The following is a 19,666-nucleotide window of genomic DNA, read 5'->3' on the forward strand; positions in this document are numbered from 1 at the left end:
AGAGAGTGGTCAGGAATTGGAAGTAGCTACCTGGGAGGGGGTGGTGGAGTCACCATCCCTGGAGGTGTTCAAGAAACTTGTGGATGTGGCACTTGGGGACTTGGTTTAATAGGCTGATGGTTGGACTCAGTCTTAGAGGTCTTTTCCAACCCAAACAACTCTGTGCTTCTGTGATCCCCAGGGCACTGCTGATTTCAGGGTGCAAGGAGCCCTTTTCTCTTGTTTTTACTGCACCTGCCTTGCTCAGGGCTGTCAGGGTAGGGGTGGGGGTGACCTCTCTGGCTGTCTGGTGGGAAGGTGCATTTGGAACCAGGTGTGAAGCCGCAGCGCTTCGGCTCAGCTCATAGCAATTAAGATGCTTGGTGTCCTCAGTTCCTTCCCAGCCTCTTGGCTGCTCCCTTGGTCTGGTTTGCTGAACCATGCACCCTGTTGCTTTCAGCTGGCCTGAGATCTGCAGGCTCCTGTGAAGCCACAGTGCTTCACACCTCTCAGAGCAGCCAGAGATAGGAGGCTGTCTGCCCTGGCTCCTCTCAGGCAGCATCCCTGTGTCGGCGAGGCGGCCTGCCAAGGCTTTTGCTTTGCATTTCTTGGTGGTGTTTATCCCTCTGACTGAAGCCCTGGGCTGGTGGCTCCATGGGCACCATCTGTCCTCCTGACCCTTCTGCCTTTCCTTCCTCCCAGGGTGACATCCAGCAGCTCCTGATCGTGGCGGACCCCCGAGCAGCCTACGACTACTGTGAACACTACAGCCCCGACTGTGACACCGCCATCCCCGACTCCCCCCAGTCCCAGGACCCCAACCAGGATGAATATGTAAGTCTCTTGCAGGCTTTGGGGATGCTTTGGGGAGCTCCACGTTGCAGTTGCAAGCACACTTGCCTCCTTCCTCCCGCTCAGCTTCTTCATGGCTCATCTGGAACGGCCAAGAGAGCTTGCTTGTAGGATTTGCAGGTCCTGGTCTTGGCTCTTGCCCTTGGGAGCTGCTCTTTGGGTTTTTTTTTCCCCTGCACTCCTCCCATTCCCAGAGACTGCAATGACTATTTGCATGCAGCTCCAAAACTTGCAGGAGGGGCAGCTAGAGGTGAGAGTGAAACCCTGACCTTCCCTGATGGGTTGAATTCTGTCCAGAGCAGGCACCTGCTTCTACGCTGCAGATTTTACTGTTGAGCTTGTAAAGAGCTGAAGCAGCTCTCTCAGGCCTCTTTGAATCAACAGGTGTTGGAGGAGGAGGAGGGGAAGCAGCTTTTTTTGCCCATGTATTTGACATTTGAATTGCATTTTGGCAGAAATCTCTCTCAGCTGCTGGGCTCAGTGGGGTTTTTTTCCCCCTACCAAGAGTTAGCCTCAGAGCCTTTTTGGTGTTGTTGTTCTTGTCCCTCTGATTATTTTTCTTTAAAGAATGCTACTGCAAAATACCTTCTTGTTCCTCCTGCTCCAGCTGGATGATGTCCAGGAGAGCATCCCCTGATTTTTACACATTTTTGACAGAGGTCTTAGCTCAGCTCATAGCAATTAAGATGCTTGGTGTCCTCAGTTCCTTCCCAGCCTCTTGGCTGCTCCCTTGGTCTGGTTTGCTGGACCATGCACCCTGTTGCTTTCAGCTGGTCTTGAGATCTGCAGGCTCCTGCTGAATCCTGCCAGATTGAAGCTTGAGGAGGGTGGGTTTAGGCTGGAGGTTAGGAAGAAATTCTTTGCAGTGAGGGTGGGGAGACACTGGGACAGGTTGCCCAGGGAGGTCAGGGATGCCTGGACCCCTTCATGGTGAGGCTGGATGAAGCCTTGAGCAACCTGGTCCAGCAGGAGGTGTCCCTGCCCATGGCAGAGGGTTGGAACTAGATGATCTTTAAGCTCCCTTCCAACCCAAACCATTCTATGAAGCCATGAAATGCCCTCAGCCCACTCAGACTTAGCTTTAGGACTGAATTGAAACCTGAGCCTGGCAGGGCTGTGGGGCACAGAGCGATGCTGGCAGGCAGGGCACAGCCACCCAGCCCTGCCAGCACTTCTGGAGAAACAATACATGTAAAATAAACTTTGGTGTGATCAGAATGTGTGGTAGTAGGAAAATAAAGCTCTTCTTTAGGAGCCAGGTGCTCAACAAGGCCTGGCTTGTCTTGGGGCTGTGTTGCTGCATGTGAGAATAACTCATCCACGTCTGCTGCCAGGAAGAGCAATGGACTGGCACAGAGATTTGCCATGGCCTGCTGTCGCCAAAAGGGTTTGTTTGCAGTTTGGGTGGCAGAGTGACTGCTGCCTTGTGCAAACAGCTGGAAAGATCTCCTTTGGAAAGCCCTGGGGGCTGTGGGTGGCTGGGGAGTCACAGGGAAGCTGCTGGTGCAGGCAGATGGGGGTGCAAAAGCATCCTGGTCTCTCACAGCAGCTGAGTGCCTCAGGTGTTTGCTTCCCCTCTCTGTCTGGGTCAACAGCATCCTGGCCTGCATTGGGAATAGTGTGGCCAGCAGGAGTGGGGAACTGATTGTTCCCCTGTGCTCAGCCACACCTTGAATACTGGGTTCAGATTTGGGGCCCTCACTCCAAGGAGGACACTGAAGGGCTGGAGAAGAGCCACAAAGCTGGTGAAGGGTGTGGGGTACAAGTCTGGTGCCCTGGGGTTGTTCAGCCTGGAGAAGAGGAGGCTGAGGGGAGACCTTCTGGCTCTGGACAACTCCCTGGAAGAAGGTTGGAGTGAGGTGGGAGTTGGTCTCTTCTCCCTGGTATCAAGGGATGGAATGAGAGGAAATGGCCTGGAATTGTGCCAGGGGAGGGTTAGGTTGGACATGAGGGAAAATTTCTTTGCTGCTCAGGCATTGGAGCAGGCTGCCCAGGGAGGTGGTGGAGTCACCATGCCTGAAGGTGTTCAAGAAACCTGTGGCCATGGCAGGTCAGGTTTGATGGCCATGGTGGCCTTCTGTTGATGGCTGGACATGGATGATCTTAGAGATCTTCTCCAGCTGAAACAGCTCTCTGAGCCAGAGAGGACTTGCCCACAGGACCGAGGTGCTCAGGAGCCTTCTCAGATCACACTCCCTGCCAAAGCAGCCCAAAGGCTGAAGGTTGCACAGAAGCTGATGAACAAGAGGAAGGGAAAGACTTGCCTGCATGGATGTGTCACGGCATGGCTCCCCTTGATGGGAAACGCTGCCCGCAAGAGCCGGGGAGCAACGCCCTCGGGTGCTGCCGGCTGATTTTCTGCTTCTCATCTCCCCTTTGCAGTACACTGATGGGGAGGGAGAAGGTGACACCTACTACTACGAGTACCCCTACTATGAAGATGTGGAGGAAGCTGTAAAACCAGAAGCACCAACCACCAAACCCATCACTCCTGAAGTGGCTGCTGGAGCGAGGCCTGAAACCAAGCCGGTACTGATGCGGGGTCCTGGCAGGGATGCGGTTGATAGGTGGTGACAGGAGGGGGATAAGAGGGGGAGGATGATGCACAATTTTCTTTCTCTCTCTCTAATTCTGGCTTTTTCCTTTTTTTTCTCCTTCCTTCCCCCCCACCTTGCAATAGGACTATCCTGCCCCTACACCAGCACCTGACAGGGGGAACCCAGGCAAGCCACCAGAAGAGGACACCACAGTAGATGATCCCCTCGTGGATGAGTACAACTATGAGACCATCAATGAAGAGTACTTCACCCCTCTCCCCTATGAAGATGTCAACTACAACGAAGGAACAGACCCTCAGGGGGGACTGACTGAGAACACAGTGGAAGCTGAGCTCCCCACCAGCCCTGTCATCACCTACAACGAGACTGATGTAATTTGCACTCATTTCCCACCCCTTTTCTCTTTGGGTTTTTTCTGCTGCTTCACAGCACTGAGGAGCAGAGGAGAGGTGGCTGCCCCTGTGCTCAAAGATGAGATCAGTCCACATGCCCCAGCCAAGGATTGTGGTGGAGTTACCCCCACTTTGAATATGCTTCAGCACTCTGCACTTGAGGCTCCTCTAATCTCCTTTGCCCAGTCCTTTGCCCTGTCCTTTGCCCTGTCCTTTGCCCTGTCCTTTGCCCAGTCCTTTGCCCTGTCCTTTGCCCAGTCCTTTGCCTTGTTTTATTGATGCTCAAAGAGGTGAACGTTGGTCTGGCTCTTAGGTGAGACTGAGCTAATCTGTGCTGCAGCTGTGTGGTGCACAGCTCCGTGCAAGGCAATGACTGCACTGAAAGAGCCAAATCCTTTGTTATCCAGGAGCATCAGCAAAGGGGAGTGGATAGGGGGATCATGTTTCCTAGGAGGTAGAATGGGACTTGGCAGAGTTTTGTGGTTCCTCCTCAAATGGAGCAGAGTTACTCTGTTATGGGACAGTTAAAGCTCAAGGCTTTCAGGGAGGTGTTGGAAGGTGGCAACAGAGACAGCAGAAGTTGGCCAAGCCCTCTGGGGTTGGAGTTGGAAGCCCGAATGAAAAGGTGTCAGGGAAAGTGTCCAAGCAAAGAGCTGAGGAGCTGGAGCAAGGCAGGAGGGAGCCAGCTGCCCTGAGGGCTGGTGGCACAGCAGGGATCCAGTTCAGCCAACTGGGGATCAAAGAAAATGGGGGGGAGGAGGAGGAGGAGGGGGAGGAGGGTCAGCAGCCCAAAATGATACACAGAGAGAAAGAGGAAAGGCTGTGGGAAGCCAGAGCTAACCTGAGGGAGCCCAAGGGTGGGAAATTTTCCTGCTTCCTGACAAAAAGCCAGCAACCTTTGGCCAAGCTTGAACTTTCTAATAGAGAGGAATTAGAGATTGGACAGCATGACCTTAAAAGAACAAATGGAAGAGGAAACAAGAGGCTCAAGGCTGCTTTAGTTGTTAGGGAAAGGAACTGGAAGAGGAGAAAAGTTCAGGTAGGGAAAGGCTTCCCTCTGCGAGAGCTCTGCCTGCTCTCAGTAGAGCATCTCCTGGGGAGAGACTGCAAACTGTCCACCTCCAGCAGCTCCAGAAGAGACAGCATGGGGCTGGGCAGAGCTGCAGGGCTGCTCCTGGGGTGGGAGGTTGCTCAGTGAAATCTTTTAGCAGAGGAGCAGGGGGAAAGGACACAGCCTGAGTGGCTGCAGGAGATTCCTGTGCACCGAGGTGAAGGTTAACACAGCGCTGAGGTGAGGAAGACTCCCCAGCAGCGCCAGCCTGAGGGACAGAGGCCCAAGAGGGTATGGATTTCAAGTTAGCACCTTGGAGAGGAGGCTGAGGGCCCTGCCTGCAGCCATGAACTCCGGGGGAAACCCAATCCTTTAAGCCAGCAGCAGAGCTGGCTGCTCTAGGAGTGCCATGGCAGCGAGGATCAGGATCTCCTGCTGTAATTGCCTGTCTGATACCTGGTCTGAGAAACAGGGCTTGAGCAGGAGAGACAGCCTGCTGCAGTGGCTGGGGAGGTTCATTTGCTCTTAGAAAAACAGATGTCAAAACTCTCCTAAGGTTTGGGGTGGGTTTTTTTTGGGCTGCTTTAGGAAACATAATAGCGCTCATGGTCATGAGTAAGCATGACATCATTTTGAGTAGTCCCAGGCTTCTGGCTGCAGCCAGAGCCTGGCTGCAGGCATGTGGAGGGACAGAAGTGAGCTGGGACAGGCACCTCCTGAGCTGCCAGAGGTGCCAGCCCTGGCACTGCCCACTGCAGGTCGTGTGGGATCCAACAGGATACTGTTGGCCTGCTGCAGGAGGGTCAGTTTTAGCATCCCTTGATGGATTCCTTGTAAGAGCAGGACGTGGCCATCCCTGCTGAGGTTCACCTGTCTGTGTTCAGCAGACTAATTCCTGCAGAGGGAATTTCAAAGGGTTTAGCTTTACACAAGTGAAACCTCCTGGAGCCAGGGGGAGAGGGTTGGGGGAGGCAGGTGCAGTGCACAGAGCTCTCCTGGGCTTGGCTCTCGTTATGGTTAACGACTCTGTGATGGATGCCAGTGAAGAAAGTCCAAGATGTAGGAGGCAGCAATGCTCCTGTGAAGAAGAGGAGCTGGGGACAGATAGATTCTGTTCATTGCCTGCTGTTCATCAGGCAGCTTGCTTGGCTTGTCCAGATGCATCTAGCAGGGCTTCAGGTCTGCATCGCTCCCTCCACAGGGAGGACTAAAAGGGGATTGAAATGAAGCAGTCAGCAGCAAAGGAGAGCCACAGGGCTTCTCCACACTGATTTTTTTGGACCTCCTCTTTTCTTTGTGGGCTGTTTTCTGACTCAGGCTATCTGACAGCATTGTTCAGGAGATTATTTTTAGGCTTTGGGTTCGGTTTGGCTCCAAAGCACCTGCAAATGCTGGTGTGGAGAACTTTGCCTCCTCCATCACAATCTCCAACCAGGCATTTGGGAGGTTCATTGCAAGCAATGCAATTGGAACAAAGCTTCCTCTGTTAGCCTCCTCCCCCCTCCCCCAAAAAAAAAGAACTTCAGAGCAAAATGAAGAGGTTTTTAAGGTTTCAAAGTGCAAACCAAGCTGAAAGATGCTGAGGATAAAAGGTGTCTGTGATTGCTTTAGGTCCACTTGAACATCACAAAGGAAAACCAATGTCAACTTCTCCAAGCTCTCCAATTGAGTCATTTCCAAACCAATTACCAGACCAGTTGGCATTTGGAGAGGTAGAAGAGGTCGGGGGGTGGGGGGTGGGTGGGTAGCCATCTGAACATGAGCCAGCAGTGTGCTCAGGTGGCCAAGAAGGCAAACAGCATCCTGGGCTGGATTGGGAATTGTGTAGCCAGCAGGAGGAGGGAAGTGATTGTGCCTCTGTGCTCAGCACTGGTGAGGCTGCTCCTCAAACACTGGGTTCAGTTTGGGGCCCCTTACTCAAGAGGGACATTGAGGGGCTGGAGCCAGTCCAGGGGAGTTTGTGAAGGGTCTGAAGAACAAGGCAGGTGAGGAGCAGCTGAGGGAAATGAGGCTGGAGAAGAAGAGGAGGCTGAGGGGGGGACCTCATTGCTCTCTACAGCTCCCTGAGAGGAGGCTGCAGTGAAGTGAGGGCTGGTCTCTTCTCCTAAGTATCAGGTGATAGAATGAGAGGAAATAGCCTGGAACTGTGCCAGGGGAAGTTTAGGTTGGAGATTAGGAAAAAATCTCTTTGCTGCAAGAGTGCTCAGGGATTGGGCACAGGCTGCCCAGGGAGCTGGTGGAGTCCCCATCCCAGAAGGTGCCCAAGAAATGCGTGGCCATGGCACTTGGGGACGTGGTTTAAAGGCCCTGGTGGGGTCTCAGGTTGATGATCCTGGAGGTCTTTTGCAACTCCAGGAATTCTGTGGCTCTGTGATGCTGGCCTTAGCAACAGGCTCATCCTTCCTTTCAAACAATTAGCTGAGCTGCTCCTTGCTTCTGAGCAGTGCTGGCACAGCAAATAAGGCCCACAAATAGCAGTAGCCTTGAAGTGACTTTGAAGTTGGAGTAGTTAGGGAATAATTCTCTGGGAAGAACTGAAAAAGAGGGTGGGGGGTGGGGGGAAGCCAACCCCAACCATTTGTGGAGTATTTTAGTCATTACCTGGCCAGGAAAGAAGCAAACCCCAAAATAAAGAGGTATTATCAGCACATGTTCCTCTTCACTGTGCTGTGCAGACTGAAGGAAGGATGTCAAGAGATGGTTGCCTGCCAGGCTGCTGCAGAAAGCCCAGGGGTGGGAGAGAAGCAAGGAAATTCTGATGCTTGTCTGGAGGCCCTTGCCTGTGGTCTGTAACATCTGCTGCTGGGAGAATTCAGCGAGGACCCAGGGATTAATGCAGCAGCTCTGTGAAGAATGTCTGCCTCTGCTCTTTGGACAAACCCAGCTTGGATCCCAGACTAAACAAACAGGAGGTTCTGCTAGAAGCAGACTCCCATTTTTCCACATTTTCTCCCCCTCCTGGGTTGCTCAGGAGGAGACACTGTGGCTTTGGGTGTGCATTTCACATGTGCAGCTGGATGTGGGACTTCATTTCTCATGCTGAAGAAGCCACTGTCTCAAAATACTGAGGCAGGGAGCGATGAGTGGGCCTTGGAGTTTGAGCCTCCCATTCCTTGCTCCTTCAGGCTTTCAACCTTTGAGGGCTCCTCCTGCTGTGAGCTGCTGCTTTGTGCTGTGTTGTGTTTTCCTCGCTCAAGGGTTTTACACTCAGTGATGCTTCAAGGGTCGGCAGAGAAATCCTGGGGAGGGCCAGGGTGTATGCTTTGACATAAAGAGCCTCCCATCCTCCCTGCTTGCTGTTGGAGGCCTTAAAACTCCAGAAACTAACTTTTCTTGTGCTCTTTCTTTGCACCTATTATGATAGAGCATCCTCACCTGGCAAACCCCACCGAGTTTCCCCTTCCCTTTGCATCCTCAGGAGGTTTGCACCCTGACACGTGGCTGCTCTTTGCCTTTCAGGCTACTCAGGAAGGAGAGGATCTGGATAAAGATTTCACTGAGGAAACAATCAAAGAATATGATGGGAATTATTATGACAGCTATTATGACAGAACAGTCTCTCCTGATATTGGCCCTGGCATGCCTGCTAACCAGGACACAGTCTACGAAGGGGTAAGAGAGTTGATTTCCCACCTGGGATTCCATGTTTGTCATCCCATGCTTCATAGCCTGGAGATGAGCAATGGAAACAGCAGGGAAGGCAATTCCCTTGGGGTCATCCACTTGCAAACCTTGTGCCTTGCACAAGGTGAGGAGGAGATCACAGGATGCCTCCTTTACTTTATATCCCAGTCCCTGGATGTGTTTCAAGGAGGCAGAGTTATGCTGAGGGCTGTGGTTTAGCACCAGCCTTGGTGGAGCTCCAGAATGGTTGGACTGGATGATCCTGAAGCTCTTTTCCACCCTGAATGGTTCTATGAGTGTGTGTATGAACATCATCATCCCTTTGGTTGCTGAGGTTGTGTTGGACTGGATGCCTGGAAGCTCTTTTCCACCCTGAATGGTTCTATGACTCTCTGAGTGAACATCAGCAGCCCTTTGGCTGCAGAGGCTGTGTTGGACTGGATGATCCTGAAGCTCTTTTCCACCCTGAATGGTTCTGTGTCTGTGTGTGAACATCAGCAGCCTTTTGGCTGCTGAGGTTGTGTTGGACTGGATGATCCTGAAGCTCTTTTCCACCCTGAATGGTTCTATGACTCTCTGTGAGAACATCAGCAGCCCTTTGGGTGCAGAGGCTGTGTTGGACTGGATGCCTGGAAGCTCTTTTCCACCCCGAATGGTTCTGTGTCTCTGTGTGTGAACATCAGCAGCCCTTTGGTTGCAGAGGTTGCCCAGGATCTCCAGCTCCTTACACTGAATATTAGAAGAAACTTCTTCACTGAAAGGGTTCTCAAACCCTGCAACAGGCTGCTCAGGGAGGTGGTTGAATCCCCATCCCTGGAGGTGTTTGGAAGCCCCAGAGCTGTGGTGCCGAGGGCCGTGGTTTAGCCCCAGCCTTGGTAGAGTTTAGAGAGTGGTTGGACTTGAAGCTCTTTTCCAGCTGAGATGATTTCTGTGATTCCTGCTTGGAGTGGTGATTCTGGTGCAGGTGCTGTCCTCTTTGTCTGACTTTGTCTTTCCCTTGTGTGTTGCAGATTGGTGGCCCAAGGGGTGAGAAGGGGCAGAAGGGGGAGCCTGCCATTATCGAGCCGGTAAGAAGCCGCTGGCATTTGGGTGGGTTTGGGTTGGGTTGGGATTTCCACCCCCCAGCCCCCTCCAAGGAAATAAAAGTACAGGGGAATTATGTTTGGTATGGCTTGGTGCTCTCAGGGGGGGCAGCTGGCAGGGAAAATCTCCCTGTGGAGGAATGACTTGGTTCATTTACAGACTTGAAATAGGAAGTGCTGTGATTTCATTTGCCTTTCCTTTCAACTTCCAGAGGCGACCCTAAAATCGGCAGGGAGAGCAAAAATTTCCCATGAAATCTCTCATTTTCCAAATTAAAAGCCAAACCTTTCAGCACTGCAGCCTGAGGCAGAGGGCAGGGCTGCTTTCTCTCTCTCTCCAGGGGGTTTGCTGTGCCCCCGGCCCGGGCGCTGAACCCTCTCCCCGAGTGCCCGCAGCTGGTGGCCAGGTCATATCCTGACCTGAACTTGCAGCTTGGGGCTGGCTTTAATTGTGCAACTAATGGGTTCAGCTCTGTGGAAATAAAAGGGTTCTCCCTGCACACAGCTGTGGGAGGGGAGAGGTTTGCCCCTGTGCCTGCTCTAGGGTCCCACCAGCCTTCTGCTTCCAGAAGCAGCCTTCTGTTGTCCTGGGAGTGGGACCTGCTGCTCTCTTTCTTCACCATCCTGCCCTGCCCTGCTTCTGAGGTTGCTTTTCATGCTGAGGAACAGTTGCAAACTGCCTGTGCCCTTTGTTGCCTGCAAAAACACATGGGTGCACCTCCTCAGAGGAGGCTGGACCCCCTCTCCAGTTGTCCTCACGATGGCTCTTGCCCAGAGTGCCTCTTGCCTGATGGCTGAGGGTGATGTGGTACCCCCATGCCTGCCCTTCTAAGGGCTGGAAAGAGGGCTTCAGGTCCTTGCAGCCACCCCTCCGCACACCCTCACTGCTCACCAGCAACTCAATTAACCTAATTTTCCTTGGCAGAGGGCCAGCACAGCACCCAGCCTCGAGGGGGCACTTCCCATCGCTCAGAGGCCATTGTTCTGCTTTTAAATCCTCTTTTCCTTCCTCTTGACACTTGCAGAGACAGTGGGAGGAGGGAAGAAGGGGGTCTGAGATGGAATGAGGCTGGAGGTGGGGAGATTGAAGCAGGAGGTGGGGAGATTGAAGCTGGAGGTGGGGAGATTCAGGCTGGAGGTGAGGAGGAAGTTCTTCCCCATGAGAGTGCTGAAGCCCTGGAATGGGTTGTCCAGGGAGGTGGTTGAGGCCCCATCCCTGGAGGTGTTTAAGCCCAGGCTGGATGAGGCTCTGGCCAGCCTGATCCAGTGCGGGGTGTCCCTGCCCATGGCAGGGGGGTTGGAACTAGCTGATCCTTGTGGTCCCTTCCAACCCTGACTGATACTATGATGCTATGAGAGAAGCTGGGGTGCAGCAGGAGGGCACAAAAAGCCTGAACTGAGGACCTTACAGAAGCATTCCTGACCTTTCCTTCCTCTCTGGGTCTCCCTCTCACCCCACAACCCAGAGGAGGAGCCAAGCAGTTTGCCTTGATTTGGGAAGCAGGGGAAAGATTTGGGGGGAGGGGGGGAGAGTGGACAGCTGAACCCCAGGAAAACAACAGCCCCAAACTCAGCTTACCTTGCCCAGAACCCATCTGAGCTGCAGCTAGAGCCAACAAAACAGTTAAGTTTAATCATCCAGAAAGAATTTGGCTGCCTTTGCTCTTTCAAAACACTGGGGCACGTAGAGAGCTGTTGCCAGAAAGTAAACAAGACCAAATGCTTTTCCTCTTCAGCAGAGCCCAATTCAGCGCTGCTGCACTCTTTAGCTCTTTAGGGTTTTTCTTTCTTTCTTTCTTTCTTTTTTTATTAGGAGCGGGTTTTTTGTTTCTTTTTTAATCCTGCTGTCAGCTCCAGCCAGCCCTGGGCTCGCATTCTGCTGCCTTTGCTCTCCCGTTTTCCACCCCCCACCCCCTCGAACCTCCAATCCTTGCTCGGTGCTGACGCTCGCTGGAGGCAGCTGAGCAGCGCAGGAGGGCTGCGGGATGCAGCCGAGGGGATGGCTGGGAGCCTTCCATATCCCGGCTCTAGGCTTCCTTCTGGGCTCTCCAGAGGGACATGGCCAGGCTGGACAGAGTCCAAGGGCAGGAGATTGAACACATCCAAGTGCCAGGTGCTGCACTTTGGCCCCAACAACCCCAGGCAGTGCTACAGGCTCAGGACAGAGTGGCTGAGAGCAGCCAGGCAGAGAGGGACCTGGGGGGAGTGGTTGATAGCAGCTGAACATGAGCCTGCAGTGTGCCCAGGCGGCCAAGAAGGCCAATGGCATCCTGGCCTGCATCAGGAACAGTGTGGCCAGCAGGAGCAGGGAAGTCATTGTGCCCTGTGCTCAGCACTGGTTAGGCCACACCTTGAGTCCTGTGCCCAGTTCTGGGCTCCTCAGCTCAAGAAGGACACTGAGATTCTTGAATGTGTCCAGAGAAGGGCAACAAAGCTGGGGAGGGGTCTGGAGCACAGCCCTGGGAGGAGAGGCTGAGGGAGCTGGGGTTGCTTAGCCTGCAGAAGAGGAGGCTCAGGGGAGACCTTCTTGCTCTCTACAGCTCCCTGAAGGGAGGTTGTAGCCAGGTGGGGGTTGGTCTCTTCTCCCAGGCAAGCAGCACCAGAACAAGAGGACACAGTCTCAAGCTGTGCCAGGGGAGGTTTAGGCTGGAAGTGATGAAGAAATTCTTCCCAGAGAGAGAGATTGGCCATGGGGATGTGCTGCCCAGGGAGGTGGTGGAGTCCCCATCCCTGGAGGTGTTTAGGAAGAGCCTGGATGAGGCACTTGGTGCCAGGGTTGAGTTGATTAGATGGTGTTGGGTGATAGCTTGGCCTCAATGATCTCAAAGGTCTTTTCCAACCTGGTTAATTCTGTATTCTTTCTTCTGACTTCTTCTTCAAACCCCTCTGACCTTTGTTGTTGAGAGGGGACCTGGGACTCCTGCATGTCCTCGGGGAGGGTTTGATCTATCTTTTCCTGGCAGCTTTGTGTGCTGCAGCCACCTTTCTGGCTGCTTCTGCTCTCTCAGCTTCAGCTTGTGCTTAGCATCTGGGTGCTGAGTGAGTGGCAGCCAGCCCTTGTTTCCCCTTGGGACGGTCCCAGACCCAGGATTTGTTTGCTGTCCCTGAGGCAATCGCCCTTGGTGGCATCCCTCCCACGGGGCTTGGTCCCCAACCCCAAGCCCTCCCACGTTTCCCTGGCCCTTGCTGATGAGCTCTCATATAAACAGTGGAGGTTTCTCACTGGAGAGAATCTCCAGATGTCCCTAAAGCCAGAGCTCAACAGAACCCACCAGATAACTAAGGGGAAGATGCCAAGGATGTTTGCATTGCAAATTGCCTAATTAGCCCAGGCTCTTCCTGAGGAGAGGAGTGTCCCCAGGCTCTGCAGCCAGCCATGGGAAGCAGGGCTTCAGTGCCCTGCATGCTCAGCCCATGGGAATGCTGGGATCCAGCAGCCCAGGAACATCTCTGTGTGGGCCATGGATCGCTGCACCAGCCCAGAGACAATCCTCAGTGTCTGGTTTGGAGCCTGCTGCCCCAAGATGTGCCATCAGTCTCAGCAAGGATGGACCTTGAGCTGTCCAGAGCTGGACCTCTGGAGTTTCCTGTGCAATGTCCTCACCCCATGCCTGGAAAGCATCCAGTGCTTAGTGGAATGTCATGGGGGCACACTCCCAGCCTCACAGCTTACCTCTTCATGGTGGCCTCCAACAGCAACCATCTCCTCCTCAGCACAGGCTGGAGGAAGGTGGTGGAAGGTTCACCCTTGCTTCCCACCCAGAAGGCAGCAGTGCCTCTATGGCACACAGCAAAACTGCTGCCACAATGGGCACTGGGCAAAGTCCATCACCTAAATAGTGCTGAAGAAGACTGCACAGCAGCAGCAGAAAGTGTCCTTTAACTCATCCAAATGAAGCAGAAGCCAGATTTTAAATGAGGTGGTAATGAGTAGTGTGGACAGTGGGAAAGACAGAAAATAGTGCTGGCCATGCATTAGTGGTGCAGGACCATGCATCCCACTCCTGGAAGCAGGGATGGTCCATGGCAAGAGGTTTCACCCTATTTTGGGCTCCTCTGTGCTTAGGGACTGTGGTTTTGGAGGCAGGAATGCCTGGGTTTTCCTTTTGAGATTGGTTCAGCTCAGCTCTGTCTGTGGTGGCCACTGCAGTGGGGTCAGATGAGGCTTTTAGTCCTCAGTTCAGGAGAGCAGACCTGAGACCAGTCCTTGAACTTGCTTCCTCTGGGCTTCTCCCACCTGAGCCAGCATCCCAGGGGAGAAAGGTCCCTGGGGGCTCCAGGTGAGCTGGCAAGAGCTGGGACTGCTTTGGGTGCCACTGGGGCCACCATCACTGGTCCAGAGCTAGAAGGAGCAGTGCTCACTGTGGGCTCCTTCCCAATCCTGATCCCTTCTGGCATCTATTTACCAGGTTGATTGGGAGATTTGTCCCTGGTGGCTCCAGGTGAGCTGGCAAGAGCTGGGACTGCTTTGGGTGCCACTGTTGCCACCATCACTGGTCCAGGGCTAGAAGGAGCAGTGCTCACTGTGGGCTCCTTCCCCATCCTGATCCCTTCTGGGATCTATTTACCAGCTTGACAGGGAGATTTCTGTCCTGCTTTTTCCATCCCCATGAAGGAAGGGGGGTGGGGAAGCAGGGCAGGGGGTGGGGAAGAGGGAACTCAATTCTCCTGAATCTGTGCTAGAGCTGATTTAAAGTTATGACAAAATATTTAGATTAAAAGGAATGGAATAACATTATCCCAGCACTTTGCCCACACAGTGATTTCCTAGGTACACAGAGTAAATCACAGCATGCAGTCTGCTGGGAAAGTAATTTAAAGGGAGGCAAAAAAAAATCCCCAACACCTCCTTGCAATTTGGTTATTAAGGGGTTTTTGTTTTGTTTTTGAAGCTTGCCTGGGTCTAGAAACAGCTTTGGCCTGAAGAAGAGCTTCCCTCCTACCCCAGCCCCACTGAGGCTGGATGTGCCCCAGGGTTTGGCTTTTCCCTGGCCATGAGCTGAGAGAGAAGGGTTGTGGTGACCCTGGGGAAGGGGAGAAGAGCTTCCCTCCTACCCCAGCCCCACTGAGGCTGGATGTGCCCCAGGGTTTAGCCTTTGCTTGGCCATGGGCTAAGAGAGAAGGGTTGTGGTGACCCTAGGGAAGGAGAGAAGAGAATTTCTTCCCCCAAAGGGCTGTCAAGCCCTGGAACAGGCTGCTCAGGGCAGGGGTGGAGTCTCCATCCCTGGAGGGACTGGCAAGCCTTGGAGATGTGGTGCTGAGGGCCATGGTTTAGTGGTGCCCTGGCAGTGCTGGGTTGGTGGTTGGCCTGGATGGTGTCTTCCAACCAAGCAGATTTCAGCACTGGGCTTTCCAGCCCTGCAGTCAAAGTGGCTTTGAGGATTTGCCTTGCTAATCACTTTTTCTTTCTTCCTCTTAGGGAATGCTGGTGGAAGGCCCACCTGGTCCTGAGGGCCCAGCAGTAAGTGGCACTTTGGCTACACCTTCCAGCAAAGGATGCCTGTGGCTGTGGGGGGGTGCTGGGGGGTTGGTGGAGGGCTCAGCAGACAGCTGTTCCTGGCCTCCATCTCTTCCATATGCCAAGCATGTGGACAGAGTGCTTCAGGGTGGATTTTCTGGTGCAAAAATAAACAGCAAGCTCTAATTCTCTTCCTGCTCATTGTACAAATGTCATAAATAAGAACACATTTTTCCTTCAGTGGCTGATTTTTTTCTCCCCACCCCACCCCCCCCACCCCCTCCTGTCTCTTCTCTGCTAGGGTCTTCCAGGACCTCCAGGACCAACTGGACCTGTGGGCTTAATGGGTGACCCTGGGGAAAGAGTGAGTATTCCTGGTTTTTCCTTCCTCTTGAGAGCCTTAGGTCATTTTGTGTGTGGAGAATGGGGCTGTGGTGTGCCACTGGAGCCCTTAAAATGCTTCTCATCCCCCTCTGAGTCAGCTCCAAAAGGAGCTCATGGTAGGGAACAGGGCAGACCTTTCCAGCCAGGATCAAAAGGCTGGGGAGCAGCCAGGGAGGTTGGAGTGGATGACCTCCAGAGGTCCCTTGCTACCGCTCTGTGGCTTGGATGATGGATCCACCGGCGTGGGGGCTGCGCTGGCAGGAGAAGAGAGGTTCCTGCCTCCATGCAGCCCAGCAGAGCAGGATGTGGGGCTGCAGGCTGATGCAGCAGTGGCACAGGGGACCTGTGTACCAGCAGCAGTTGTCTTGCATGAGTAAATTCATTGATTTCAGCAGGTCTGTGTGAGCAAAAACAAATGGAGCTTGGAGCCCGGCAGCACTTCGGTGCCGCGGCGCAGCTCGAGGTTGAGTGCGGTCACAAAGATGCTTTCAAAACAGTTTCTGGTGCACATTCATCTGGGGAAGGAGGCTCCCAACAGCTCTAACTTCAGCCTCCACTCGTGGTTTAGTGTGGCCTGAGCCCTGCAGCCTTGTTAGCAAAAAGGGGGGAAAAAAAGAGGCCCAGAGGCAGGTTGGGTTGGAGCTCTGTGTGCCCAGAGAGTCTCCTGGACAGCTCAGGAGGCAGGAGAGCAGCAGATCACAGGAGATGCACCCAACACACAACATCCCACTGCTGTCACCCAGAGAATGCAGAACACCTTGCAGGGGAAGGGAGCTCTTACCAGCAAACACTTCCCTAATCTGATCAGCAAGGTCCTGAGCAGGTTTTTTTCTGGCTGCCTGCTACCTGTGTGCACTGCAGCATCCTCCACTGACCCAGCAGTTGCTTTCCAGATGGAGAACTGCACCCCATTTGCCTGCTGGGTGCCCAGGAAGGATGAGCTGGGGTGAGGCTCTCTCTTTTCATAGGGCTTCACACTCCTAGGGCAGGTTTTTCACTGAATCCTGCATGGACAAGGTGGGGAAAGCTGATGCCCAGGTTGAGCTGGGAAGGTCTGGATGGAGAAGAGATGTTGTCCTGTGCTGATGTGTGTCCCAGCAGATTCAGAAAGGAGGGAGAACTCATTCCATTGCAGGTTGGGCTCAGCACAAGATCCCTGCCCAACAAGGATCTCACCTTGGACTCATTTTTGATGCTGGAGTGAAGCTAGCAGCTTCCTCTGTGGTCACCATGAGCTGTCCATCAAACCCTCTGGCTTTTATATCTCCTTACTCTCAGCCTGCCTACAGGCATGGCAACACCAGCTGAGGTACCTCTGGAGGTGGTACACAGGACACAGGAGAAGGGATGTATCAAAACATGACAACACCACTTAAGAGGGGAGGAATATTTATCTCTAAGTCCTTCCTGGTCCAACTTTCAGAGCTCTTTGTTGCCTTGTTGGTCCTTGGCGACTTGGTTGGAGTCTCCTGGCCCCCTGCATCCTCACTGGGGTATTGCTGTAAAGACACTTTTTCCCCCCTCCCCCTTCCCCATTTACATTCTTGGTGTGTTTATTGGGTTTTGATGGACCAATTCCAGCTTTTCTGGTGGTTGTGACATGATTGAGAATGAGGAGCCCTGACTGTGCTCCATCGATTGCTCACACAGTCAATAGGCACCTGCGGGCTCAGCCCCTGGCTGGGAGCCAGGGCCACTGCTCAGAGGGGTTGGCTTAAGCTCAGAGGGGTTGGCTTAAGCTCAGAGGGGTTGCCTTAAGCTCAGAGGGGTTGCCTTAACTCCTCAGACACCATGGTCCTGCTTCCTCCTGCACTACTCCAGCAGAAGGACCAAGAGAGGACTCTGCGTCCCTGGGTGTCAGACTTCGTAGGGGATGAGCAGGCTGAGGAAGGTCCCAGCAGCAGTTTGCTCCTTGCAGTGGGCTAGGATTAGTCAAAAGAGCTGTGGAGCTTTTGCTGGCTCTTCCCCCTGCATGAGTCCTACATGCTGGAACAGGCTGCCCAGGGAGGTGGTGGAGCCCCTGCTCCTGGAGGTGCTCAGGGAATGCTTGGCCATTGCGCGTCAGGACGCGGCGTAGCGGCCACGGTGGCCTTAGGTGGGTGGTTGGACTTGATGATCTTGGAGGTCTTCTCCAAGCAAACCAGTTCTATGACTCTGTGTGGCTCAGCTTTCTCTCCTTCTCCCTTGCTTCTGCTCCCAAGGATTCAGTTGCCTGGCAGGGTGGATGCTGACCCTGGTGACGAGGCAGCCTGGCTCTCTGCCGCTCGTCCAGGCAGATGCAGACGTTTGCTGGCTGAGCCTCCTCTTGAACAGCCATGCAAAGCCAATCAGCAGCAGACACAGTGTCCCTGGCTGCTGTTGCTCCACACCCTGAACTGAGAAGCATCATTTGCATTCTAGCACATCCCCAGTGTCCAGAACAGAATGTGATACAACATCTTGTACAGAGAGAGAGAGAGAAGTGATGAACTGGCAGAGCCAGGAGCTGCAACTGCTCTTGAAAGGCTCCTTGGCAATTAGAGCAGCTCCTCTTTTCATTTGTTCGTTGTTAACCCTGCACACAGAGCTCATGAATTCACAGCACACTGCTGGGTGTGCAGCCAGGGAACCTTCCCCAGCCCCTGCAGCTGATGGAATGACTTTTTATTTGCAGTCAGGCAGGTGCACTGAATTCATACAGCCACCCCCCACCCACCCTGGTGTTCAGCTCTGCTAATATTGGCCAGTGCTCCCTGAGCTCTGCTTGCTTCAGCACCTCCCTTGCTTGGTTCAGCCCAGCTTTGGTTTGCTTCTACAGCAGCTGATAGTCCTACAGCTGATGTCAGTGGCAGAGCTGCAGAGCAGCCTGGTTGTGGGAGGTTTCAGAGGATTTGGTTGAGGGCTGAGGGTGGCTCAGGATGATTTAGGTTTCCTCAAGAGGTGGGAAGAAGGAAATGTGGAACTCAGGAGAGCTGAGAGCTGTTTTATGGCTACTCCAAGGCTGGAATGAAAGTGGGCAAGATGTGCTCCTTGGAATGAGGGCACAGAATGACAGAAGGATAGGGGTTGGAAGGGAGCTCTGGAGATTGAGTCCAGCCAGAGAAGGTTCACTTAGAGCAGGAGATGAGCAGGAGAGCATAGAGTCATAGGATGCTAGGTTGGAAGGGACTTCCCCAACTGGAGCAGGCTGCTCAGAGCCCCAGAACAACCTGACCTGGAATGGTTTCAGGGCTGGGATGTCTCCCGCCTTTCTGGGCAGCCTGGCCCAGGGTCTCACCATCCTCAGTGCCAAAGTTTCTTCCTTCTCACTCACCTCAGTGTCCTCTCTTTTAATTGAAAGCCCCCACTTCTCATCCTGCTGTAGAAACCCTGCTCAAAAGTCTGTCCCCAGCTTTCTTACAGACCCCATTTAAGCACCAGAAGCTCTCCCTGGAGCCTCCAGGCTGAAGAACCTCAACTCTCTCAGCCTGTGCTCACAGCAGAAGGCATTCAGCCCTCCCAGCAGTTCTGTGTCCCTCTGTACTGGGCTTCTCAAAGGCTTCCAGGCTGCCTTTTCTTCCCCCCCATCAGACAGCCAGCCCTGCCTTCCCTGGAAGACCTCAGCTACTGCCAGGAAGCTCTTCTGTTGCATAATCTTCTGACCAGGGCTGACAATGACAGAAAAGTAATCCCACAGAGACACAGACGTAAAGGGAATGTGGAGGCTCACCACTGTGGACTGCTGGGCACCACTCTGAGTGGCTGGAGAGCAGCCAGGCAGAAAGGGACCTGGGGGGAGTGGTTGATAGTAGGCTGAACATGAGCCTGCAGTGTGCCCAGGTGGCCAAGAAGGCCAATGGCATCCTGGCTTGCATCAAGAAGAGTGTGACCAGCAGGAGCAGGGAGGTCATTCTGCCCTGTGCTCAGCACTGGTTAAGCCACACCTCGAGTCCTGTGTCCAGTTCTGGGCTCCTCAGTTTAGGAAAGAGGTTGAGATGCTGGAAGGTGTCCAGAGAAGGGCAACAAAGCTGGGGAGGGGTCTGGAGCACAGCCCTGTGAGGAGAGGCTGAGGGAGCTGGGGTTGCTTATCCTGCAGAAGAGGAGGCTCAGGGGAGACCTTCTTGCTCTCTACAACTCCCTGAAGGGAGGTTGTAGCCAGGCAGAGGTTGGTCTCTTCTCCCAGGCAGGCAGCACCAGAACAAGAGGACACAGTCTCAAGCTGTGCCAGGGGAGGTTTAGTCTGGAGGTGAGGAAGAAATTCTTCATAGAAAGGGAGATTGGCCATGGGGATGTGCTGCCCAGGGAGGTGGTGGAGTCCCCATCCCTGG

General features: G+C 53.7%; 1 protein-coding gene across 2 annotated transcripts in view; it reads left to right on the forward strand.

Moving 5' to 3' along the window:
- The window catches only part of COL5A1 (collagen type V alpha 1 chain), a 200,135-nt gene that overhangs the window by 93,365 nt on the left and 87,104 nt on the right, over nucleotides 1-19,666 (forward strand). For both annotated transcript variants that reach the window (XM_054174209.1, XM_054174210.1), the window contains exons 5-11: nucleotides 682-813; nucleotides 3,214-3,360; nucleotides 3,512-3,760; nucleotides 8,292-8,444; nucleotides 9,467-9,523; nucleotides 14,958-14,999; nucleotides 15,298-15,360. In XM_054174209.1, the coding sequence (XP_054030184.1) occupies nucleotides 682-813; nucleotides 3,214-3,360; nucleotides 3,512-3,760; nucleotides 8,292-8,444; nucleotides 9,467-9,523; nucleotides 14,958-14,999; nucleotides 15,298-15,360 (843 nt within the window). The remainder of the gene's footprint in view (nucleotides 1-681; nucleotides 814-3,213; nucleotides 3,361-3,511; nucleotides 3,761-8,291; nucleotides 8,445-9,466; nucleotides 9,524-14,957; nucleotides 15,000-15,297; nucleotides 15,361-19,666) is intronic.

Source organism: Dryobates pubescens, chromosome 29 (genome assembly GCF_014839835.1).
Source record: "Dryobates pubescens isolate bDryPub1 chromosome 29, bDryPub1.pri, whole genome shotgun sequence".
Lineage (NCBI taxonomy): Eukaryota > Metazoa > Chordata > Aves > Piciformes > Picidae > Dryobates > Dryobates pubescens.